The sequence below is a fragment of the Oreochromis aureus genome, linkage group 16 (genome assembly GCF_013358895.1).
Source record: "Oreochromis aureus strain Israel breed Guangdong linkage group 16, ZZ_aureus, whole genome shotgun sequence".
Taxonomy (NCBI): Eukaryota; Metazoa; Chordata; class Actinopteri; order Cichliformes; family Cichlidae; genus Oreochromis; species Oreochromis aureus.
This window is the reverse complement of record NC_052957.1, coordinates 18,814,931-18,841,597: the sequence shown is the minus strand read 5'-3', so window position 1 is coordinate 18,841,597 and position 26,667 is coordinate 18,814,931. Positions and strand designations below refer to the sequence as shown.

At 40.9% G+C, this 26,667-nt stretch overlaps 1 protein-coding gene across 1 annotated transcript; it reads right to left on the bottom strand.

Moving 5' to 3' along the window:
• Window positions 1-1,360: 1,360 nt before the first annotated feature.
• morc3a (MORC family CW-type zinc finger 3a) lies at window positions 1,361-20,856 on the bottom strand. The gene is made up of 18 exons (XM_031758769.2): window positions 20,660-20,856; window positions 17,825-17,897; window positions 17,327-17,459; window positions 15,426-15,652; window positions 12,594-12,750; window positions 11,862-12,018; window positions 9,636-9,764; window positions 9,423-9,542; window positions 9,226-9,323; window positions 8,998-9,105; window positions 8,779-8,907; window positions 5,974-6,048; window positions 5,831-5,870; window positions 4,441-4,552; window positions 4,263-4,359; window positions 3,079-4,177; window positions 2,198-2,388; window positions 1,361-2,091 (listed from the first exon to the last, which is right to left on the bottom strand). The coding sequence occupies exons 1-18, from the start codon at window positions 20,696-20,698 to the stop codon at window positions 1,920-1,922; spliced, it is 3,156 nt and encodes a 1,051-aa protein (XP_031614629.1). The 5' UTR covers window positions 20,699-20,856; the 3' UTR covers window positions 1,361-1,919.
• Between the last annotated feature and the right edge of the window lie 5,811 nt (window positions 20,857-26,667).

The following is a 26,667-nucleotide window of genomic DNA, read 5'->3' as shown; positions in this document are numbered from 1 at the left end:
ATTACAGTCTCCACAGTGTTTTACAGGTAATTGTAAACACTCGGTGTTTTTAGGCCTCACTTTTTGTTTTTACCTTCACTTGGCCAGTTTCTTAAAGTGGTTTAGGGACACAATGCACAGCATGCTGAAATATGACAAGTTTGTTCATAAAAATACTATTTTATGGCTGCCAAACTGTTATCATTGGGATGTTTCAAAGATTTAACTGAACAAATGTTTTTGTGACAGGGTGCTGGTAATAAACTGACTGAAGATAAAATCTACAATTGTTTCCTTGCTAAGTTTTCCATTATGTGTAGACACAACACTGGTTGAATTTGGTAAAAAAAAAAAAAAAAGGTCAATTTTTTATTAGCCTTGAATGATTCAAAGGTCTGTAAGTGGCTTAATAAAAATTCCTTTGAAAATAGTCAAGTACAAGTACTAGAAAAACAGACAATGTTCAAAGAAAAAGGGCAGTCATGATATCAGATTTTCACTTCATAATTATCATAGTAAAAATCATGATGACAATGGAAAAAAACGGTAGCAATTAGACCATTATTTAGAATTATTTATTAAAAAATAGGTAGAACATAATTTTATAACTGTGGTTGTTATTGACAGAATATTTAATTTTTAAATATCAGTTATCAGCAGTCCACTGCAACTGTGAAACATTTAAGTCAAGTTAACTTAAAGAAAATAAAACAGCTAACAGTTTTGCAATGAGGATTTTAGTTAAATCACGAGTCTTAAAGTTGAAAATCGAGTACATTTTAGAAAAAAACATTCTTTTCAAGCCTGTGATGTGCAGGTTAAAGTACAACATGTAAAACCGTGTGGTTGATGCTTTTCATTTTTTTCTGTAAAATGTCATGGAAAATGGAAATGCGACTCCCACATTGGTTATTTTATCACCTGAGAGTCGCTTCAAAAAATATTTTGAAATACAAAGCAGATGTTTTTAAAACAAAATGATCCCGTTTAATTCATCAGTATATTCAGACCTGGAAGTTCATGCTGCTGCCACTGGTCAGACTGAGCTCTTTACCAAAGTGAAACTTGAATTATTGCCCAAAAGTGAAATGTAAAACCAGGGTACCTAAGGTTAATGCCTTGATTGCCACCTACGCTGCCAAAACATTTGAGTTTGAAACAATCAACCAAGTCTGAAGACCTTGCTCCTTGTGTCCCACATCACACACCTCATTACTATAATGAAACGCTTGCTGCGATGACAAATGTCCGCTCTATTTAATATCAACGTGCCCAAGTTTGTGATGACGGACTTCTGTGGCAGACTTGTGTTGTGATTTTGAGAAGACTACCAAAGTCTCATAGAGCTTGTGACATAAGGACTTGATGCCTTTGCAGGTTGTTCTGGCAAACTCATTTTTATTTTGCTCCTACACACACAAATATACACCTGTGTGGCTGTGCGCTTTCCTCTCCTCTCCAAACCTTCCACCGCTCTTCCAGGACCGGACAGCTACTGAAGTCATGGTTACTGTAATGGACCTCAGCTGTGCCGGCCACCCCTCTCCTGCAGCTAAGCCACAAACCACACCTCGCCACAGAGCAGTAATCAACAAATATAAATAGGCAATATAAAAATATATTTGGTAAGACATAATAATACAAAATGTGCAACATATTATTTAAAACAAAAACAAGAGAAAAATCAAACACAAAAGTATTAATAGCTGGCAACACTACTGACAAACTGGTACTTCCTTGATTTTACTGAGAAACTTGGTAGCAATTAATATCTACAGCTGCTTTTGCTTTCTGTTTCTTAAAAAAAACAAAAAGCTAGTTTAAGTAACCTAAAAATAAAAATTTGTAAGCATCTGTAACACACCTTAAATTAAGTTAATATCCCACTCACGGGTCTCCTTACAAAACATTTACAGGTGGAGCGATGTGATGACTTTTGTTTAGTCATTTGTTGCCCCAAACATTAACACAGGGGTGTCAGAATTATTATTAGAGAGAAACTGGTCTAGGATCTCATCAATTACACTGCACTCGAAATTCACTTGTGCCAGGTCCAGTGCAGGCACGTGGAGGAGAAGAAGGCGCCCGACGTTCTGCCGAAGCTCTACCAAACTAAGGGGAAACAGAAAGGAGAGAAACAGTGAGGCTGCTTTCACAAATTGCTTTATCAAAGAGGGGTACATCAAAACCACGAGGAGTGATCTCCCAGCAGTCCAACCTTCTGGATGCATCCGAGTTTGAATGTGTGCCAGAAACAGCTGCCCCTCCTTCCTCCTCTGGATGTGTCTGAATTGAAGATTCACTGGTTGTTGGAAGACTTTGTGCTTTTTCCCTTTGGTGCTCTAAGCTTAACTGGAGCTCTTCGCACTGGGCTGCCAGGTTTGCCTTGTCCTCCTCCACAAGGTCCAGCTGGTGGTGCAGAATTAGAGGGAGAGGAAGAGGGAAGGTACGAAGGTCAATATCAATAAAACGAAAGGAGAAATATATTTAAAAAAGTGCATAACAGTGGGCTATTTGGGATATTTTTCCTTATACAGTTGGATTGAGAAGTAGATGTAAGGTATACCTCATAGCATGTGCTTTTATCAGAACACCAATTAAGGCACATGACAACATCAGCCAGCTGCCGCCAGATGTAACATAAATAAATAAATAAATAAATAAAAGCATTAACAAGAAGCACTCAGAAAGTGCAAACCTCCCCCAGGGCAGCTCACTGTCTGAGGAGTATTTACTTTTAAGGGAAAAGTATGTTACCTAAACAGTATGTTGTCAATACAAACAATGGCAGTAAGAAACATGGTTGTAACAGCTCTGTATACCATCATTTATCATGTTGACCTTCAGATCAATCTATTTGACCTCTATAGAGGTCAAATTTGACATGACCATTTCCAACTTTTTGTGTTTACAGACGGAGTGACATGCACGTTCCTACGTCAGCGCTACCAGAAACATAAGCTAGGCAGAGGTAAAAAGCTTGTTTAGTTCAGGGCATTTAAGGCTCAAATTAGTTCAACTGAATGTGAGAAAAGCTGTTTGTCATCACTTTTACTATTATTTTTTTAAACAAAGACAGCCCTACACAGTGTCACTGACCCGTGAGCGCAGCTCTTCTGTCTCCTTCGTTCTTTGATCCAGTTTCCGGACTAGAGCGTCAACTTGCAGCGCAATCTCATCATCATTTTCCACATTTTTATCAGCACTCAGATTGGCCTTGGTATCAGATTCTGCTATTAAAGCCTCCTTGTCTTTAATCAATTCACTGACTTTCTGTTTGGCCTTTTCGAACAGACTTTTGTAGTCCTTCTGCCCTCCTGTTTCTTCTGTCTGGCTGGCTTGGTGACAACACTCCTTCTTTACGCTGACCGGCGTCATCTCCTTCAGTTTTTTCTCCAGGTCTTTCACTTGTGAGGTAAGTTTCTGGACCTGTTCTTTTAAAGAGTCTCTCTCCTGAGCGGTCTCCTGCATGAGCTCAAGCAGCTGGTCTTGTTGTTGCTGTACCTCAGAGATATTGGGGTAGGTAAGTGGACTATATCTGTTGTCACCAATAGTTGAACAGGAAGGTCTAGGACTTCCTTCCCTTTCTAGATCATGGTTCACGCCATTCTGCAAGGTCTGCTGTCCCTGATTCTCACTCTGACCGTCTCCACTGCTCTCCTGCTTAAATTTTCTTTGCTGAACGTTGCAGTTATCCATATTCGAAGTCTGTTCTTCACCACCCTTATTAATATTATTATCATCTTGCTTTTGGTCCTCGCCTTCTTGCTTCACCATAGGTGCTTCTGTCTGGGTAGTGGCGCTTGACAGCTGTGGAAGGGGCGCTGGGGAGGAACTGGTTTCCACAGCTGCAGACCCTGCAGAGCTTGCTCCTGCAGCATTTGTGTCTGAGGGGACATCCACAGCAGCATCATCGCTACACTCCAACAGCACGCTGACATTATTGTCAATTTGCTCTTCCTCTTTCTTCACTTTTTTTAAATCATAGAGGTTCTGTTTTGGCTTGGGGGTACTAGCAGTCTCCAAGATGACAATTTCATCGTCGGTATCATCATTATGACTATCAACATTCATAGAAGGGGAGCTCAGTGGGGTCACATCTACTGATGGGGCTGTTTCCGAGGTGCTCCTATGGAAGCCATTTATCCGAGATCTTTTTGGTGTGTTCTGTGGAGTAACAGGCAGTTTCCTTTTTACTCTGCAGAGCACAAAAAACAGAGTTAACGGCCAGTGTTACTGTCCCACAACACATATTTAAGCTGCCAAACAACACAAAACCATACCTCGGGGTTGACAATGCGCCTTTTGACAGTAAGCCTGCTGACAATGAGCATACGCTAGTAATAACTGGAAGACCATCATTACGAGAAGGGCTGCAGGCTAAAGAGAAAGAATGAGAAATTAAAATGTATTTGTAAAGTGTTTTTTCCCCACTCACACTCAAAGAGAAAAATTTCTCACCAGCTTGAGAAATGGTGGAAGACATCAGCGGTGAGGATTCAGGCCTTGTAGCACCCTCTTGTAATGAACAGCTCCTCAAAGTAGTGGGAGTGGAAGGGGATTGGTGGACAATCTGTCAATAAAAAAAAAAGATTGTGAACATTAATAATCATATTAGACTAAACTGAATCTAAACTTAAGAAAAAAGTAAGGAAACTTGTATTTGGTTGATTATTTCTTTGTTGTAACAATTTGTCTTGTCAATAAGTCTTACACCTTTCCCTTAAATGGTGCCATTTAAGTCCAAGCTGATCCCACAACTGTTCAGTGGGTTTGAGGTCAGGAATGCAGGCAAGCCATTCAATTTTCTCCACTTTCATATTCCAGAGGTAGTCTCTGATAAACTCCACTCTGTAGGGAGTCATGTTGTCATCTTGGTTCAGTCCGAGACTGTGGAGATATGGGATTGCCACTGGTTGTTTTATCTCGCTATCTCTCTGCACTGAGACTGAGTCCATGATGATGAGCCATGTTTTCCAGTGAGGGAGATGCCGCCTCATACTACCACACTGCCTCCACCTCCAATAGTTGTTACCCTATCAGTGCTGCAATCAGCATAGCGTTCTCTGTGTCTTCTCCACACTTTCACCCTATGATCCAACTGCTGTAGGAAGAATATGGACTCATCGCTGAACATAACATTCCTCCACATGTTCAGGTTCCAGTGCACATGGGAACAAAAAGGCCTGATGGTGAACGACAGTCATGGCAGGCTTCTTGGCAGCCCAGTGAGACTGGAGATTGGCTGTGTGCACTCTGGGTAGAAAGCTGTTGGCCATATCGTCCTGCAAACCGTGACTGCATATCTGTAGAAACCTGTTTAGAGTTCCTGAGGAAAAGGTTTTCTTGTGGTATCATCTTCTTGGGATGCCCACTTCGTGGCTTGCCTGTAACATCCCCCAATTCATGGAAACCAGCCTTCAATTTGGAAGAGGTGCTAGGTTTTGCCTTCTGACACTAGTCTATAATAATAACAATAATAATAATAATAATAATGATATTATTATTATTATTAATATTTATCAAACAAATATTTCCTTACTTTTTGTGCTAAGCTTCGATTTGTTTTAGTCTAATATGATGATTCTACCATTAGCCCTTCACTGCTGGCCTCAAAGTGACAAATGGGAAACACACTGTTTGATGCAGCTGCTGTTTCAGGTCTCCCTGCCGCTCTCTGAGAGCCAAATTTTGTTTGGCAAGTTTAGATAGACATAACTTTTCTTTGTTGCCTCGATCCTCCACAAATGCACACAGGATCACAAATCGGTTCCTTTATTAAAATAACAAAATACAAAAATATCAGCGAAAAAAAAAAAGACATGATTCATAGCAAATGATGCATCCTTACCTTCTGTCTTTCCCTTTCCTGTTTCTTTTCCTCTCTCTCCCTGTAACAAATAAATCACACAGGTCATCTCTTTTATGATCAGTTAAGATTTTCGTTCAGATTTCTTATAAATATTAATTTAAACTTCTGTCACTGTGACTCACTGCAGTTTGTAGGTCTTGCAATACGAAGGCTGGTCATCATCAGAGTCTTCTGGTTCCTCTGGTACCTGGCAGCTCCTGTAAGTGCAATTGAGCATTGAAGTGAAGAGACTGTTGCAATATTTCAACACTGCCATGGGATACAGACAAATTGGTTGGAAAGAAATTAACCTGTTAACACCCACCAAGACACCCTGACAAACCACTTGGTGCCTGATTCATCTGTGTGTCTTTCTCCACTCAGAAAGAAGTCTGAACTTCCAAATGTTGTCATCTGTGACACTAATACATCCTGTCGGAACCTTTGGGAAGGCTTTGTCAGTCCTGTATGTTTACCAGTGTCACCAAAAATAGGAGGTGGTGTCACAACCTGTCACATGTCCATGTCGTCCCCTAGACTGGCTGCCATGTCATGCACAGAAGTATTTTTAATCCTTAAAGCCTTCACCATGTAATAATGGCCAGAAAACTCAATTTTATTAGATAATGGAGTGTTTATTGAACCTTCTGAAGAAAAAAAAATGAGTAATTTAAATATATGAGTCTCAATTAGTATCATTTTTGCATTCTTCTGTGGGGGGGAGGGGGTCACACTGATGATATAGAATTATCCAAAAAAAAGAAAAAAGAAAAAAACCCCACACAAAACACATCAAATACAATACACTTAACTTTAGAAAATTAAAAATTACTTTGAAAAGCAATCCAAAATGTATCCAGATGTGACATCAATGCACCCTTCCCCTAAACAGTTCCATGTTCAGACAAGAGTTTAGAACTGGTGCTATACAAACAGAAGATGGTGCTCCCTGCTTCTCATATCTACAAAAACCCTTCCATATCTCAGTTTCTGGATAACCAGAAAAGTACAATTTGCTAAATAATTCAGAAATTTTTCAGTTCTTTTAATTGATACCAAGCCCTTGATTGTCATGTTATAATTATTTAAATGTCTGAAAGTGGAGTTGCTCATTTTTCAAACCAACCAGTAACCAGTATCATGTCTGTTGCTTTCTTGAGAATGGAAAAGATACTTTCATCCACGCCTCCCTCACATCCAAACAACACTAACTGGATATGAAGATTCTTCTATGTGATGGGGTGTCTCAATGCAACTATTGCGTTCACATGTGTTACAAGCCTCTATTAAATGGAGGGAGAACTGATCGTTTTGCATTTTTCAAGCATACCTCTTCAAAACTTTAAAGCTTCTCTTGCAAATATACTTCATAAAAGCAGATTAAGTGCATTGTTAATTATACAGATTATGTATATAGATATGTTAATCCAGTTACACAGCCACTTCTTTTGATTGTATGTCCATGGTCAAGAACACAAGGGCAGATTTTTCTACTACAAAGTTATCACTTTCAAATAAACATCAATTTAAATTTAAATGAGGGAGACTGTGGATTTTCTGTTCTGATCTTGAACTCTAAACACCTTTATGACTTGTTTTCTTCAACAAATTTGAGTTTCTCTCTGACTCCTCCCCTCCTGCTATACCTGCTTCATTTCCTTATTCAGACAGCCAATGTCCAAGCACATATGACAGAGCATTAATTTGCACAAGTTAAACCCTTTATAAACACGAAGTCCCAGTTCAGTATGACTTTGTTATATTCCACGAGTGCTTTTATAATTACTCAGACATCAATAAACTGCACTTGATCACTGCAGATTAATTCTTAATTCAAAATAACACCTAAAGTCCACCCACTTAATTAGTCCACTCTGTGGACACACTTGTGAGAGAATTAGGATGTCAGGCTGTCAGCTAGTTCCTCTTCACTGAAACATTTAATTTATGTTATTGTAGCAAGCTTAAACACACTGATCAATGATCATTTTTCAGGTTGTAATGGGTCACAGGTGACCCACAGTGGGCATTTCGCATTGAGATGTGAAGATCTGAGTTAAGATAAAGTTGAAGTGACTTTAAGATGCTAAAACTGAATGTAACATATATTGAAGTCACTTTCTTAGAAGCACTCTTCAGATAATTAAATGTTATTTATATAAATACAACAACAGTCACCACAAGGTGCTTTATACTGTAAGGCAAAGACCCTACAATAATGAAGAGGAAACACTCCTCACGCATCATGCATAACGGGGAGCAGCCTCCCAGCAGCCTAGGCTAATGCAGTATAACTAAAGTAGAGTTCAGGATGACCTGATCCGCCCTTCGGTATCAGCTTTATCAAAAACAAAAGCATCTTTCCTTTTTGTTCTGACTACATTTTATGTTGAAATTTGTTGAAATGTCATTATATGCTGTTGAGCAACATTTTAAAATAAGCTGAGAGAGTATTAACTGTGTCAAAACAATATTATAGGTCCACGAGTAACCTGCATCTTATCTGTTTAACCTGCATTTTGTCCCTGTCAGGTTACAGCTGGATAATTGGATTTAAAAATCAGACATTAAATTCATTTTTATCTATTAAGGAACTTTTGAAAGACTAAGTGAACGAAGATTAAAATGACTCTTTTCTCACCTCATGTTATTTATTAAAACTCATGATCCCCATTGACACGCATTTATGTTTCTCAAACACTGGATTAAAATGGGGGTCGACTTTTTATTTGCCCGTTGCCATGGTGCATCCTGGTATCAAAGCACCATTGATGAAGGCTTTATTTCCACTACTCACTTATATGCTCAACTCTAAGTAAACATACTCAGAGCTGATTGAAATAACTCTGATCAGGCTTTGTTGGAACTAAAACTTATGGTTAGAGTCAGAATTTGTTGAACCTGCTTTCTGGAACAGAGTCATGGTAAACTGATAATAATCTGATTACCTGAAATGAGGATCAGGGTTCATTTGGCAGAACCATTTCTCTGGCAGCTTGTTGATGTCAATGCCATCAGGAAGTTTACGCCATTGTAGACAGTTATCACAGCGTACCCAGTTTTGATCTGGTCGCTTCCTAAAGACAAACCAGCAAGGTTAAACACATATGCAAACACAAATTTGAATGAATGAAAACCTGATGCCAGTCGCTGCGAAGTGTACTAACTCGATATCTTCTGGTAGTATGTTGCTAGTTGGATTTTCTTTCTTCTTTCTGAAGCACATTTCTTTCCAGTAATCATCAAGTTTCTTCGCCAAATTAGTCATGGTTTTCCTGTGCCAAGAAAGTTTGCATCAGACAGACATCACTTCTTGTGGCTCACACAGCCAAACCTCATTATGACCTCAATTGAGCCTTCAAGATGTATCAGAATGTAATCAGGAATGCTGTTACCTGTACTTGTCATTCTCCATAAAACTCTGTTTGTTGTGAGTAGGATCCAAAAAGTTACATTCTATGACTCCAATGACTCCAGCACCGTTGTTGTTGGCCTGAAGGAGGCAAAGTTTTAGTAAATGATAACAGCTACATCATTCTACATGTGAAAACACATGATTAAAAAAAACCTCACTTGAACAGTAGAAACTGACCTTAAGCTGACAGCCGACACGTTCGTAAGCTTTAATGAGCCGGTTCTTGTGATACATCATTATGCCACACTGGTCTTTACTTTTGGTGTTATAGCCAAAAGTAATACGAACTTTTTCGTTCTAGCATACAATTTAAGGAAAACTCAAAAGCAGCAGTATAAACATATATCACCAAAATTATACAGTTGTAGAAAACCAGTGCAAAAAGGATACCAGGAAAGTAGGCTTATAGTAATCCTTTGTGATCCAGGCCAGGCTCTTAGCGATGAGCTGAGATTTCACCTTTTGACCTCGAATTATGATCTGCATCCGAGGCGTCAGGTACAGAATAGCGGAAAATGCCTACACCCACCCACAGATAAAGGGATAAAGAACAGAGAATTAACATAATCAAAGTAAGTATCAAACTAGGGTGGAGCTGAACGCACATAAATTGGGGGAAATATCTCTAAAAACCATGATTAGGTATGACTATTTTACAGACCTCCTTAATGCAATATCTGCCTGTAATATTTCAGCTTATAAACTGCTTCACCCGTCCTTCTCGCTCAATAAAAGAATAAAACATCTATGAACATGCATGGATCTCTCTCTCTCTCTCTCTATCTACATAATATGTATATATACACCATGAAACCATGAATCAGCATATGAACATTACCTGATGCTGCTAAAGTGAAGCAGAGCAAAGTTACAGAGGTTTAATTAGAGACACAGCTAAGCATTTTGCAATTTCGCATAATTTTACAACATTTAAATTTCTTCAGTATTGAACAGCAGAAATGAGGCTTACTTGTCGGAAGTCAGTTCAATTTAAAAAACAAACAAAAAAACAGCGGCTGACATTGCTGTACACAACGAGACTGATGGGTAACAAAGCAAGCGAATAATGCAGAAAACAGAGATTTTTAGATGGGAAACTGTTCCTGAGAGAGAGAGAGAGAGAGAGAGAGAGACAGCTGTGCATGTAGTGTGATTTTATCGTGGTGGAAGCAAAACAGAAAAAGTAAGAGGGAAATCATGACGAGGTTTATGTGGAGCAAAATGTGAAGCGTAGTTTGGATCTTCTTTTGCTGCTGGTTGATGAATTTTGGTTTGAGAGTGATGAAGCCTGCAGCTTCAGAGTCTAGTCCAAAAAAAGATGTAAACACAAAGCGCAGACCCGCCGACGCATCAGAATCTGTGAGCTGCTGGCTTTCAGCCCCGACATTGTGTCGGTTGTCCATTTTGGGTGATAAAGCCAACATCTCACTGATTCTGATGCATCGGCGGGTGTGCACTTTGTGTTTACGTCTTTGTGCAGAATCCATGTACCTACTCTCATTTACTGTTTTAGCTGTTTGGTGGTTGTCGAAATTTTGCGAGGTGTAACTTGAGATTCTGGCGTTTCGGGCAAAATAAATTTATATTTTAAAATCAATTCAGGATCTTAATGAATCAATATCAAGTTATTCAAGCTAGAATCCATTTTAATCGGAAAATCAATAATCAAAACCCACCCCTAGTTGGGTCCATTAGTTTTTGCACAATGACATAGTGTTCCCTCTGTACACCATTACAGTGGACTCAAAAAAAAATCAAATAAAAAAAATCAAACAATCAATATGTGATTCAAGCGATGCATGGGACTTTCAGCTTTGCCAGGGGTTTAACAGAAGTATTGCACTTGCCGTTTAGGAATTATAGCCATTTTTATCCACGCTCTTCCATTTTAGGGATTCTAATGTAATTTGACAAGCAGATTCACAGTCACAGCAGAGGTTGCTCATTTCTGGAAATGTTTTTTAGAAAAATGTAACCTAGATTAACATGTACCAGAATTACAGTAAAACAAAAGTTTGGAAAAGGAGAAAAACAGCTTATGACCTGAAGAATACTCCATCATCTCTGAAACATGGTGGAGGCAATGTTATGGTATGGGCATGTATGGCTGCCAGTGGAACCGGGACACTATTGTTTATTGATGATGTGACTGCTGATAGAAGTACTAGGATAAACTGTGAAGTCTGCTGGGCTATACTCTCTGCTCTCTGCTTCAAAAATATATTAATCTGGCCCTGGGGGCTCAGGTGGGGGACTGTATAAAAATGGCTGCAATTCTTTAACAGTTAATGCAAAGCTTTTGTTTAATCCCTCGAATTAAAGTTGAAAGTCTGAGATTCAATCACATATTGATTATTTGATTTTTTGATTTTCTGCTGTTTAATTTTACTGTGTAGGTGCACAGAGGTAAACTTACAAAAATTGTGTCACTTTCCAAAAAAACCCTAAACCTGTGGATCTAACCAGAAGTTGCCCTCTGGACTGGACCGTGATTAGAATCCAAAACTGTTGAACTCAGTTTTGGATGCATATTTATGTTGAGGACAAAGAGGCTTTCCAATTTTAGCGCCAAGTGCTAATGGATTATTTCAGGGCATGCACATTTATGCTGCTTACCCGAAGCGAGTACGTGCTCTCGGGGATGTGTGACGTGATCTTGTCTGGACGCTGACGCTGGACACTAGCGTCATTCTCGGGATTGTAAACCTCAGATGGAATTCGGATGTCGTACCGATCCGTCTCAAAATCAAACTCTGTTGTTCCAGTTGATGTTCTGGCAAAACCCCCCAAAACAAAACACAGTTTAGGTTATTGGTTATTCGTCCAGAAGACAGTTAGGATACAAGGATACATATTTCAAAAATACAAATACTGAGTTGGGAAGGCATTCACCTCGCTCTATAAACAGCCTGAACAAGTAGTTTAACAGTTTTGGTATAGGGAAGACCAATATAACTGAGTTATTGGTTTTGGACGTTTTGGACTACTGTTGATATGAAAGTAAGAAGAATTTTCTTTTTGAAAATCATGCCACATCCTCAAGGTAAATCTAACGGTATGGAGTGCATTTCAACAAATGGTGTGCAGTTGACATCCAGTTAATTTGCCCTCTTTGTCGTGCAAACACAGCTTTCAGATCTGTAAACTATCACCTTTTTATCAGGCAAACAAGTAAGCTGGTGGTTTTGATTCTTGTAGGAATGATGATGTTGATGTTAATTTTTTTTTAATCTTATTGATAATGACAGCTTTTTATTATCACAGCATTGAGAACATATTCTTAACTGCAACAGCACAGCCTCTGAAATCACATATGACCCTTTATTCCTGTGTGGACCACAGACAGACCTGCGGAGATTCCAGATGATGATCCGTGTGCCAGTTTTCCACGTGGATCCCGGCAAAGTAATTGCATTAATCTCTGTGAGTAGCTCTTCTTCTGTGTGGAAAGGGGAATACTGCAGAATGGCCTGCAGACTGGCTTTCTGGTCCTCTCTTACACAGAGTAAAGGAGAAGTTGAGGACAATCACATGGAAAACATATGAAAAAGGGAAGTATGACTCCAAAAAAATACCCTTCTCAATGACATTTTAATCTCATGAAAACCATAGCAGCATACCTCACATGCTAGGTTTGTAGCTGAGACTTGTTATCAGTAAACCTTGGTAAATGGCCTGTATTTGTATAACGCTTTACTTAGTCCCTATGGACCCCAAAGCGCTTTACACTACATTCAGTCATCCACCCATTCACACACTGGTGATGGCAAGCTACATTGTAGCCACTGACAGAGGCGAGGCTGCCGGACACTGGCGCCACCGGGCCCTCTGACCACCACCAGTAGGCAACGGGTGAAGTGTCTTGCCCAAGGACACAACGACCGAGACTGTCGGAAACGGGGCTCAAACAGGCAACCTTCCCGATTACAAGACGAACTGCCAACTCTTGAGCCACGATCGCCCCGTTCGACCTTAACAGTTTAGATTTTCTCCTACTCCATTCTTCAAATAAATCAAATTCTACTTGATAACATTTGGCCCGACTCCATTCATACAACCATGTGAAGAAGAAAGTTCGTTCACGATTAGGTGCTGCTAATCGAATGAATTCAATTAAATGATGATTGGCATGTGTGAACACTTCTATAAAAGCAGAAGATTTGGCCCGTCTGAAACATTCAGGTGTCTTAACGCAGAACTATACAGAAAACAAATACTTCGTGTTATTGCTGCAAAAGGTGTTTCTGCAACTGTTCTCCCACTGAAAATGCTACGTCCAGATGAACAGAATCAACCTTTTGGGATCTACTTACCTGGATGATTGAGCATGCATCAAGACACATGTTTCTACAAGCACGTGAATTATCCAAGAATTATGCACAAAGTGCAGGTGCACAGTGCCATGCATCACGGTTCTGGTTATTTCTCCTGAATTCTTTTCTATCAGACACTACCAGAGCTCTGCTTTAACAGTCTGACTCTTGGGAACAATTCACAGTGCACAACCCTTTAAACATGGGGATAAAAACTCCAACAACAATAAGCATAGTCCTGGTCAAGCCTTTGCTTCTCTAAAGACCTCACTTGTAAACCAGTACAACAGGACAACCACAGACCTAAATAAAATAAATACAACAGCAAGGCTGGAAGCACTTCAGAGGCGTACGAAGAGATGACATCGGAGTTATAACTATTTTTTTTTATGGAATTTGCAAAGAAAAGCATCTGGACTTCTTTGAGTTGCTTGAAGACGTTTCACCTCTCATCCGAGAAGCTTCTTCAGTTCTAAGGTCAAATGGCCGAGAGTCCCAGATTTAAACCCAGTGGGAGTATCCCCCCAAAGAGGGACAAAGGACCCCCTGGTGATCCTCTAATCACATGAGCCAAGGTGTGAAAGCGGCTGTGGGACCTAATCAGCCAGGGTTTCGGGTGAGCTCATTGTGAAACCTGGCCCCACCTTGTCATGTGAATTCCTGAGGTCAGATGGCCCAAGATGTGAGTGTTAAGGCGTCTGGGGAGGGAACTCAAAACTGGATTATAGATGGCAGACAGTTGGTGTCGTAAACCACCGCCTCTGTTCAAAGATGGTCGCTCACAGTGGACATAGATGCCCTCTTTCACTCCTCTTTCAAACCATCTGTCCTCTCTGTCCAATATGTGAACATTGGCATCCTCGAAAAAGTGACCTTTATCCTTAAGATGCAGATGGACTGCTGAGTCTTGTCCTGTGGAGGTGGCTGTTCTATGTTGTGCCATGCGCTTGTGAAGTGGCTGTTTGGTCTCTCCAATGTAGAGGTCTGGGCATTCCTCGCTGCACTGTACAGCATACACCACGTTGTTCAGTCTGTGTTTAGGAGTTTTGTCTTTCGGGTGAACCAGTTTCTGTCTGAGTGTGTTGCTGGGTCTGAAGTACACTGGGATGTCGTGCTTGGAGAAAACTCTCCTGAGTTTCTCTGATACACCGGCTACATAGGGGATGACAACGTTGTTGCGTCTGTCTTTCTTATCCTCCCTCACTGGTGTCTGTCAGACACCAGCGAGGCGGTGGTTTACGACACCAACTGTCTGCCAACTATAATCCAGTTTTGAGTTCCCTCCCCAGACGCCTTAACGCCCACTCACTTCCTGGGCCATCTGACCTCAGGAATTCACATGACAAGGTGGGGCCAGGTTTCACAATGAGCTCACCCGAAACCCTGGCTGATTAGGTACCACACCCACTTTCACACCTGGGCGCATGTGATTAGAGGATCACCAGGGGGTCCTTTGTCCCTCTTTGGGGGGATACTCCCACTGGGTTTAAATCTGGGACTCTCGGCCATTTGACCTGAGAACTGAAGAAGCTTCTCGGATGAGAGGTGAAACGTCTTCAAGCAACTCAAAGAAGTCCAGACGCTTTTCTTTGCAAATTCCTTTGACTACGATGACCTGGATGACTGAGAACCTTCACAGACATATTTTTTTTTATATTAAGAGCAAAGTTGCATGACTTGGTTATCACACCTTTTATCTAGCCTCTAATTTTGATTTTTTTTTAAAAGTAATTTAAATCTCTTTTTTCCCCTCCCTTTTTTCTCTGAGATTTCTGCATTGCTCCTGTTTCTAATTCAGCTGACTACATTTGATCCTGGAGTTATAAATACATGGGTGATGTATAATAATTAATTAGATAAAGGATATAGTTCTTTGAGTCGCTCTCTTCGAAGGAAACGATAGGTACAATTATTTGATCTGCACCAATCTTTTTCAGGTAGGTCTGGGAGAGCATCCCCACGCATAAGCTCCTCTTCGACTTGGAGAAGACAATAGCATCTTTGCCAAGACGCATGGAGCCAGACTTGAAGCCATTGCCATAGATTCCAATTGGGTCTTTACCGTTCACAGGTACCTTGTCACTGTATCCGAAGCTGAAGGAGAGAAAATGCAAAAATTCTTTACCAGTTTTGCAAACCATAATTCTCCCTCTGAAGGGAAGTAGTATACAATCAGTTCCATTTGTCTGTCTGTCTGTCTGTTAGCAGTCTAGCATCCACAGTTTTCAAGATATCATGTTTAACTTTTGTGTGATGGCAGATACCAAAAGCATCTCTAGGTGATTTAATTTTGTTGAAAATATGGTCATGGTGAAGTTACACAAAATGTGGAAATCAGTTCAAATGTTATCAATTTATCATGGATCGTCTTCAAACTTCACAACAACATACTAGGCCTTGGGAGACTTGAGCACCTAGGTTGGCTAAGCATTTGACCTTGACCTTCATTGTTAGCACCAAATTTGACATTGAAAAAAATGGTCAAGAGACCATATTGAGTAACACATGATATGATAAGGCAGAGTGAGAGCTGTACAACATACTTTTAATTTTTTTAATACGACACCCTATGATGTCACAATGACACCATAAAATTCTGCAAATCACACACTGCATGAATTTATGTTAAAATCTTAAGGTTTTACAGCTTATAGAAACCAAAAATTTCAATCTTCTGAAATCTGACTTTCCACAAGTTTCAAAAAATGACACTGTAGTTGCATCTGTACTAGGGCTGCCACAATTAGTCGACTAGTCACGATTACGTCGACTATTAAAATCGTCGACGACTAATTTAATAGTCGACGCGTCGTTTGAAGCTTTGTAAGATCCCAAAAGACGCAGGAGTAAGTAGTAGGATTTAAGAGTGTAATGACGGACTGAAACAGAAGATGGCAGCACTGCATGTACAAGGATGCCAGCTGCCGTTAAACCCCGAAGAAGAAGAAGCTGTGTCCCAGAATTATAGCGCCGCCCTGCTCAGTTTTCAACAATGGCGGCAGCTAGTTAGTTTTAATATCACTCTTATTATTCTTTCTGGGTCACAAAATAAACGTTTAACATATTTTCAGGCGAGAATATAGCTGTGCAAACCTCAAATATCTGCTCAGTTTATCAAGACATCACATATTTTCAAAAGCGCTCCGACGTTTTCTGAGACGTCTGTTACCCACCAGCTCGATAGCTAGCTGGGGTTGACGGCTCACTAGAGCCGGTGAGAACACCGGACTCCCGGCAAATCGTTTTCAAACCCACCGCTGTCTTTCGCTACTCAGGTTAAACACGATATATAAGTCACTTAGATAACTTAAAAATGATATTGTTTGGCTTTTTTTTAGTATTTTATTTGTTCCTGAGTAAATCGGGTTGGCTGAGATTAAAGTTATAGTTTTTACACAGCTGAATAAACATCAAGCAGACAACTGATTATCAGAAGTGTGAGATGCTCGAGAAAATACTCCGGTGTCCTGTTATATTTTAGATAGCAAGGAGCAGACGGCTGAGTTTTTTAAACTCCACCAAACAAACTACAAATGTCATTAAAATTTAATAAACGTATCATCTTGTCTTTAATTTTAGTTAGCACATACCTTAAACACTTAAAGCTGTAAGCTAATGATAGTTATATAAGAGCAGATGCATGCTGGTGAAATAAGCTGTACGTTTTACATCCAATGGATGCATGATCTGATTAGTCGACTAATCGCAAAAATAATCGGTGACTAGTCGACTATCAAAATAATCGTTTGTGGCAGCCCTAATCTGTACCTGAGCATCTTATGCATCGTTTCATTGTTCAGTCCATTTCCATTATCCATGAAGCTGAGGCATTCTTCTCCTTTGACCACAGTTTTATCAATCCAGAACCGTTTGGCACTGACGTCTGGGTCGTAGGCATTGTCTGTCAAAAACAGTTTTAGGGAGTATTTAAAATCCAAACATGAATGTCAAAATTACAGTGTAGATGAGCAGCAGGGAGAGACTATTTTTTTTTTTTTACAGAGGACCTATTTTTCTGCTAGATACAGTGTACATTAAACAGACTCGTACAGTTAGATTCATGCAGAAATATAGTGAAGATATATTATGTGTTATTATTATTATTTTACTGTATTTTTTCTACATGAAACAAAACATACAGTTCAATCAAGTAAATATTTGACTTTGTTATATAATCATCTGTCTGTGTCGTTACAGCCGTTGTTCTCAGAATTGGAAGTGAAATAGAAACCAACTTGGAAATACAATGAGAGCACAGTGACTCACCAATCAGTTCAGCTATAGCGCTGAAGGGCCAGGTGTGGCTGGTGGAGTTGCTGTGAAGAAACTTGGGCGAAAGCTACAAGTGAAACAAATTCAATTTCCCAAATTAGTTGCATTTTATATCACATCCACCACAACAAAAGGGGCTTTGCTGACTTTATTTATTTATTTTTACAGCATGGAAAATATGCTCCATGTTTAAAACAAAGGTTTGATGGAATTTTGAAACCAAAACCTGGTCAGTTCAGCGCTGCACTGGTCAATTTAAGGAAAATACATGCAAATCTTTGCAGAAAAGATCAGACTCTGAATAGGGAAGAACAGTAGGGGGAAGCGTTTCCCACATGTAACAACAGCACAGGAAATCCAGATAAAAATGTTTGAGTAAATTGTTATTAACACAAATAATGAATCAGCTAATTACATGGCAGTAATTCAATATGGTCAAAACAACCTGCTGAAGTTCAAACCAAACATCAGAATTAGAAAAAGAGGTGATTGAAGGATTTGCTCTGCAAGCAAACTGGCGCGGGTGAAGGAAGGGCAGTAGACAGTCTCTGATGTGCTGAGACACTGCTCCAAAAACTTCATGACTACAGACGTGAGGGCTACAGGTCTGTAGTTATTGAGGCGGTCTATACTAGGTTTTTTAGAGATCGGAATGATGGTGGAGACCTTCAGATTGGTGGGAACGGTGCCATGAGTCAGGGAGAGGTTGAGCACCCTTCCGAGAATCCCTGCCAGGTGGACCGTGCAAGCTTTAACCACAGCCCCTGGGATGCAGTTGGGCCAGCAGCTCTCAGTTCACCGCTCTCAGTCTCCTCCTGACCTCGTGTATTTTGGTGGGGGCTTGTCTCAAACCAGGCAAAGAAGGTGTTGAGGTCCTCTCTTTCAAACCATCTGTCTTCACTGTCCAAAATGTGAACAATGGTGTCCTCGAAGGAGTGACCTTTGTCCTCTAGATGCAGATGGACAGCCGAGTCTTGTCCCGTCGAGGTGGCTCTTCTATGTTGTGCCATGTGTTTATGAAGTGGCTGTTCGGTCTCTCCAAAGTTGAGGTCTGAGCATTCCTCCCTACACTGTACAGTGTATACTACGTTGTTAAGTTTGTGTTTAGGAGTTCTGTCTTTGGGATGAACCAGTTTCTGTCTGAATGTGTGGACACTAGAGCTGGGCGATAAAACGATAACGATATGTATTGCGAAATAACTTTTTCTCGATAGAAAAATTAAACTATTGCGATAGGCCTCATCTCTCTGAACCAATCACAGCCGCAGTGTCACGACTTGTTACGTACAGCACAAGTGCCAAGGCGCACATGTGTATTTGTTTTTGCAGCCGGGCTGCCCAGGTAATGAAGGAAATTAGTTTGCCGACTAGAGAAAAATCAACCGAGAGCGTGACCGAAGGTTACTGAAGAAAAAACCGATGATGGTTCCAATGTCGGAGAGCTTGTCGAACGGAAGGGCCACAGAAGTTCCATAGTGTGAAGGTATTTTGGCTATTTCAAGTCTGACAAAAAACAGTAGCGCGGACTGTAAATTGTGCCGAAAGCAAGTCTGGAAATACAATAAAGCGGTGCATGCTCAATCTGACTGAAAGCGCTAATTCGTCATTCGGCTTTTGTCAGACTAAAGTAACTGTTAATAAAACTGTTTGAAAAGCTAAGCTATACAACAAGGAGAGATTGAGAATTTCCTTTTAGTTCTCAGTTTATTTGATATTGACAAAAGTTAGTCAATTTTGTCTGTTCTTCTGTAAAACAAACTAAGATTTATTTTTAGAATTCAAATTTTGTTTCTAAGTGGAATTGACAATTTAGTGGTCTGTTTTGTTTGTTTTATTTTGAAACTTAAACGCTTTAGTGGCTGCCTTTTGTGTAGTTTGCAATATTTGCCTTTATTTATCTGAAACTGAAGTCTTATGTTCCTTAAGTACATCTACCCTGTTGAACTTATTATGGGAAATAAATATTTAAATCAAAACAAGCTGCAGATTATTTCACATTTTACTCTTGAGCAACGGCACATTTAAATCTTACAAATATAGTTATTTGGCTTATATCGTGATATATATCGTTATCGCCAGAAATGAAAAAAAACATATGGTGATATGAAAAAAATCTTATATCGCCCAGCTCTAGTGGACACACACTCTGACTGAAACTACGATGACCTGGATGCCTGAAACCCTTCACAGACATATGCAAAGAAGCTCCGCAGTCAAACAAACGTGACCTAAACAACTTTAATCCCTTGTTTTGCTTTCACATGTGTGATAACACGAGAGACACACTATCTACAGAGTAATAAATAAACAGGGGAAGACTTTAAGAGGGTGAATAGAGGGAAAACATAATACAAATGCATTAAATCTTATGCAAAAGCCATTTAACATCCTACCAAATAGAGATATATAGAATACACTGGTCCTGGCTCTGTGTCGACCTGGAACAAGACCAACCAGGCCGTTATCACCAGTATGTTAGTGGGCTGTAAAACCAGCCGTGAGCCAGGAAAACGAAACTTATCCAGTAGCCTTAATTCACAGCACAACCGGAACTAATTTCTGAGTAAACAATACTGCTGTTAACGATGACAGAACTCTTGTAATTCATTAGCAGTTGTAAATATAAACTGACTGGCAACTAAATGCCAGTACAACAGAGCTCGGTACCAACAGCCAATACAGCTTTGAGCACAGCGAGTGTGCTGTATGGACTGAATTAACCTCACTGAACCCAGACGCAGAGTCTTACTGTTGTTTCAATTCTTCACACATTTTGTCCACCAATAAATAGGACAAAACTTCCCAAACAAATAAGTAAACTCCTCTCACCGTGCTTAACGGAACACCACGGTCCATCTGCGTCGCCATCTTCCTCTGTAGACCGATAGCGGTGGGCGGGGTGAGGTCTGAGCATCCGGTCGGCCAAACACTCGAGTTACACACAACTATTGAACAGATAACTTTTAAGTTAATTAAAATCGCCCTTGCTTATGTTTCATGTTAATATCAATATCAATATCAATATCCCTAACTCAAATGTAAGGCTTTATTTGTGCATTGGACGCTGTCGGGAACACTTCCGGTTTGACGAGTTCCAAAATAAAAGCCTGCCGACGGTGACATACCTTGAAATTAAGTTTAGTGTTATAGAATATGATACACGTGCCGGTGTTGTTGTGCCAGTCCGTATTTAAACTGGGGGGTGTGGCTAACAGGGTGGCAGAGATTTTAACAAATATAACATAGTTCTATAAAGATATTTCAATGGCCAAAAAGATCTGGATTGGTCATAACGTAGGGGCAATAAGGCAGAGACATAAATGAAAGACAGGTCATTTCTTTATTTTATAAAGAAAATAAAGATATTTCAATGGCCAAAAAGATCTGGATTGGTCATAACGTAGGGGCAATAAGGCAGAGACATAAATGAAAGACAGGTCATTTCTTTATTTTATAAAGAAAATAAAGGTCTTTATTTTATTTTAAATACATGGATTAATCTTTAATAAAGGCTTCAGAGAGCAGATAGACTGTATTCTATTCTATAGAATGTACTTTCTTGGATTTACAAAGTTTTTGAAAAAAACAACAACATCTATTTCCGCACAACACCATGTCCTGTTTTATCTAAGACATGAAAACATCAGAAACAATGATTTAAAACATATTCCGATCTACTGAAAGTGGAAATGAAAACAATTGTCTATTATCATTCTGATTTTTATGTAATCATGCGTAAAAACGCAATGCTATATCCTAAAACATCAACAATTTAAAATTATAAATATGAATTCAACACTAATTAACACTAAAACACATTTCTTTTAAAATTGTAAGCTAGACTGTACATTCAAATCTGTGTTATGAAACTTCGCGTGTGCTGGATTTGCATGCGTTTCCCACACTCACTGAAATAGGAGCTCAGGTACCTTTGTCATTTTATGACTTCCCCATCCCTTTCTTTGATCTTGTTCTCAGTTCAGAATAAATGGATTTCAGCTTGTCGTTTTTTTTTAATGTACTTTGTGCATTACAGGTAGGATCGTAATTTCATCTACTTTTCTAGTCCCACCGATCACTCAAAGTGCTTTCATCAACAAGTCAACAACTTTATACATTCACACAGCACTCCATTTCAGATTCACTGCTAATATAGAATCAGTGACACCTGCCAGGATTTCGACCAGAAACCTCCTTGCTGTGCGATGTTAAACCCTTTAATACCATGCCAACCTACTGAAGAGCATCTGTCTGTGTCAAGGAATGTACAAAAATGCCTGAACAAATGTATAAAATTTTAAAATATTTCCTTTTTTCTGTAATGTGGTCACTTCACTTGATTAGCCTGTATCACTGTTTTAAAGAGCAAAATGTTGGCAAAAGGCTGCATGAGATTTGTTCATGGTTAACCCAATCAGAAGTTCTAATCTCAAACAGATACTCTTCACAATTCTTTCTTCATCAGCATGTCTTTGGACTTGATAGTCTTTGGACTGACATGCTGATGATGGGCCTGCTGGACAAACAGGATGTCCTGCAGGCCCATTATATAGCCAAAACAAACACAAGACAGGTCATGGTGCTTCATAGGGCTCCATCAGGTCCATCTGCTTTTATCCATCTCAAGTCTTACTGAAAATACTGAAACCTCTCCAAATTATTGAGGTTAAAAACTCCATTCCAGTCAGCCACCACCTCTGCACTGAAACATTTAGTGCATAATACTGTGGTAATCACTGTTTATATGAAACAGTAAGATGTTCTCTTATATTGTGATTTGTCATTCGTAGTCACACCATTATGTAAGGTGCGCGTTATAGTTTCATAATTAGCATCAAATTGAAAATGATGTGAATATATCCAAGTATTGCATGATTGTAACATTGTAAGCATGTTTATATAACACATAACTTTGTCAAAACAGTTTTCTCCCCTCATTTTTAGTCTTTATTGAGCTAGGACAGTGTCTCGACTGTTATAATTGCTGGTTTGATAACAGCCAGAGACATAAATCCTGTTAGCATTGTGTCAGAAAGAACATCTGGTGCAAAACCCTGGCGGCTCAAACATGTGGAGTTACCTGCTGTGGCAACCCCTTGTGACAAGGGAACAGCTGAAAGTCACTCTTATTGAGTTGGACATGGAGGGAAGACAGGAAAGCTGGAATGACACACAGTAAATGGGTAACCTACTCCATCTGGTGAGCTACACCAGCACACTGAGATAGTTTTACAAATGCAAAATAGACAACTAGAGGTTTGCAGTCAGTGTAAAGCCTTACCAACTGGAATTTCCCCATAACCAATAATATTGGGCAAGCCTGTAACTTTACAATCACGGCTCCACAAACTGTATTTTTAAATCCATTTGATCCATATTTCATATGCCTCGGGGCCACATCAGGTTATTGAGAAATAAATATGCATTACTGTCTCCCCTGCAGAGTTAAGGCTCCACAACAATTTCCTTTGATACAAATGCGCCAAAACGTGCAACTTAAAGCTGTACAGCAGATGGAACATCCGCAGTCCCTCATTATTATTTCTGGGGACTTCAGTCATGCCTGACTATCTGTCACTCTCCCTAACTTCTCCCAGTACGTTGACTGCCATACAAGGGACAGCAAAACCCTGGATCTATTGTTTGCCAACACAAAGCAGGCTTACAGTGCATCACCCCTCCCCCCGCTTGGCCACTCAGACCACAACCTGGTCCTTCTCCAGCCCACTTACACTCCTATGGTGAAAAGGACCCCCCCGCGAAGAAGGTGATAAGGGTGTGGTCTGAGGAATGCACTGAGGCCCTAAGAGACTGTTTTGAATGCACAGACTGGCAGGAACTCTGCAAGCCTCACGGTGAGGACATCGACGCCCTCACCCACTGCATCACGGACTACATTAATTTCTGTGTTGAGAACACTGTGCCTACCAAGAAGATACAGTGTTTCTCAAACAATAAACCGTGGGTCACCCCAGAACTGAAGGCCCTGCTGAACAAGAAGAAGAGTGCTTTCTGGTCGGGAGACAAGGAGGAACTTAAGAAAGTCCAAAAGGATCTTAAATACAAGATCTGAGAAGGCAAGGAGTGCTTCAGGAGGAAGATGGAAAACCAACTCCAACAGAAAAACGTCAGAGAAGTCTGGAGGAACATGAAAAAAATCTCTGGACACTTCCAGGACAATGGAGGAGCCACAGTGTCTGCTGGCCGGGGGTGGGCTAACGACTTGAATCTGTTTTTTAACAGATTTGACAATGGCCCACTTATCACCTCTCCCACCCCTCAGGTTCCATTAACCCCCCTCCAGTTGCCGCCCCCCCCCTCCGGGTGCAATGCCATTGTCACCTGAGCTCTCTGCTTCACCCCTATCCACACAGCTACCCACAACAAAACCAGCCCCACCCCCCACTCCAGCCCAGCCTCACATCTACTTCACAGCTGATCAGGTGAGAAATCAGCTCAAGAGGACGAAGGCAAGGAAGGCAGCAGGTCCGGATGGAATCTGCTCCAGACTGCTCAGGGACTGTGCAGACCAGCTCTGTCAGGTGGCCCTGTACATCTTCAACCTGAGCCTGAGCCTGAGAGGGTTCCTGAACTGTGGAAGACTTCCTGTGTGGTTCGGTGCCAAAAATCCCACACCCCAGGGAGCCCAACCACTTCAGGCCTGTTGCCTTGACTTCTCATCTGATGAAGACCATGGAAAGGCTCATCCTGCACCACCTTCGGCCACTGGTGGGCTCAGTGATGGACCCCTTGCAGTTCACCTACCGTTCTGGAATTGGGGTGGATGACGCTGTCATCTACCTGGTACACCGATCCCTCTCTCACCTAGAGCAGGCGGGGAGCACTGTGAGGATCATGTTTTTTGACTTCTCCAGTGCTTTCAACACCATCCAACCTGCACTACTGAGAGGGAAGCTGGAGGGAGCCGGAGTAGGCAAACAGCTGACTGCATGGACCATCGACTACCTTACCAACAGACCACAGTATGTGAGGCTCCATGACTGTGTGTCCGAGGTGGTAATATGCAGCACGGGAGCACCACAGGGCACGGTTCTCTCACCTTTCCTGTTCAGCCTTTACACTTCAGACTTCTGTTATAATTCGGACGATTGCCATCTACAGAAGTTCTCAGATGATACAGCCATCATTGGATGCGTATCAGACGGGAATGATCAGGAGTACAGGGGGGTCATCAGTGACTTTGTTGGCTGGTGTGAGACCAACGTACTCCAAATCAACGCCGGCAAGACAAAGGAGATGATCATAGACTTCAGGAGGAAGTCACCCCCTACAACACCGGTGAGCATCCAAGGGAAAGACATTGAGATAGTAGACTCTTATAAGTACCTGGGTGTTCACCTCAACAATAAACTGGACTGGACTACAAATACAGACATCCTGTATAAGAAGGGCCAGAGTCGACTCCACCTGCTGAGGAGACTGAGGTCCTTCGGAGTCTGCAAGACTCTGTTAAGGACATTCTATGACACTGTGGTAGCATCTGCCCTTTTCCATGCAGTGGCCTGCTCGGGGAGTGGATGCACGGACAGGGACAGGAGCAGGATTGACAAACTGGTGCGGAGGTCTAGCTCCGTACTGGGATGTCCCCTGGAGTCTGTGGGGGTGGTTGGCGAGAGGAGGATGTTAGTAAAGCTGACATCCATCATGAACAACCCACATCACCCACTGCATGAGTATGTGAGTGGGCTGAGCAGCTCCTTTAGTCAGAGACTGAAACACCCTCGGTGCAGGAAGGAGCGCTTTCGCAGATCATTCATCCCAACAGCAGTTAGACTCTATAACTCCTCAATCACAATGTCATAAGTCACTGGACACTGTGAACATCCACGGTCACCACTTCATGCATAATGGACCTTCCATGTGTATGGACATGTGCAGGTATATATGTATGTATATGTATACATATGTATATTTAGTGTGTACATATTTTTGTGTACATGTCTATAAATAGGAATAGTAGTGGTACAATAGCTATATCAAGCGATATAGTTTATGTCTTCCATATTTCCAACCATATCCATAATCACATACTGTGTATGCTACCATTGTATATAGTGTATTATACTGTGTGTGCTACCATTGTATATATGTCTGTGAAGGTTCTCAGTCATCCAGGTCATCGTAGTCAAAGGAATTTGCAAAGAAAAGCGTCTGGACTTCTTTAAGTTGCTTGAAGACGTTTCACCTCTCATCCGAGAAGCTTCTTCAGTTCTAAGGTCAAATGGCCGAGAGTCCCAGATTTAAACCCAGTGGGAGTATCCCCCCAATGAGGGACAAAGGACCCCCTGGTGATCCTCTAATCACACGAGCCAAGGTGTGAAAACGGGTGTGGGACCTAATCAGCCAGGGTTTCGGGTGAGCTCATTGTGAAACCTGGCCCCACCTTGTCATGTGATTTCCTGAGGTCAGATGGCCCAGGATGTGAGTGGGCATTAAGGCGTCTGGGAGGGAACTCAAAACTGGATTATAGATGGCAGACAGTTGGTGTCAGTAAACCACCGCCTCTGTTCAAAGATGGTCGCTCACAGTGGACATAGATGGCCTCTTTCACTCCTCTTTCAAACCATCTGTCCTCTCTGTCCAAAATGTGAACATTGGCATCCTCGAAAGAGTGACCTTTATCCTTAAGATGCAGATGGACTGCTGAGTCTTGTCCTGTGGAGGTGGCTGTTCTATGTTGTGCCATGCGCTTGTGAAGTGGCTGTTTGGTCTCTCCAATGTAGAGGTCTGGGCATTCCTCGCTGCACTGTACAGCATACACCACGTTGTTAAGTTTGTGTTTTGGAGTTTTGTCTTTCGGGTGAACCAGTTTCTGT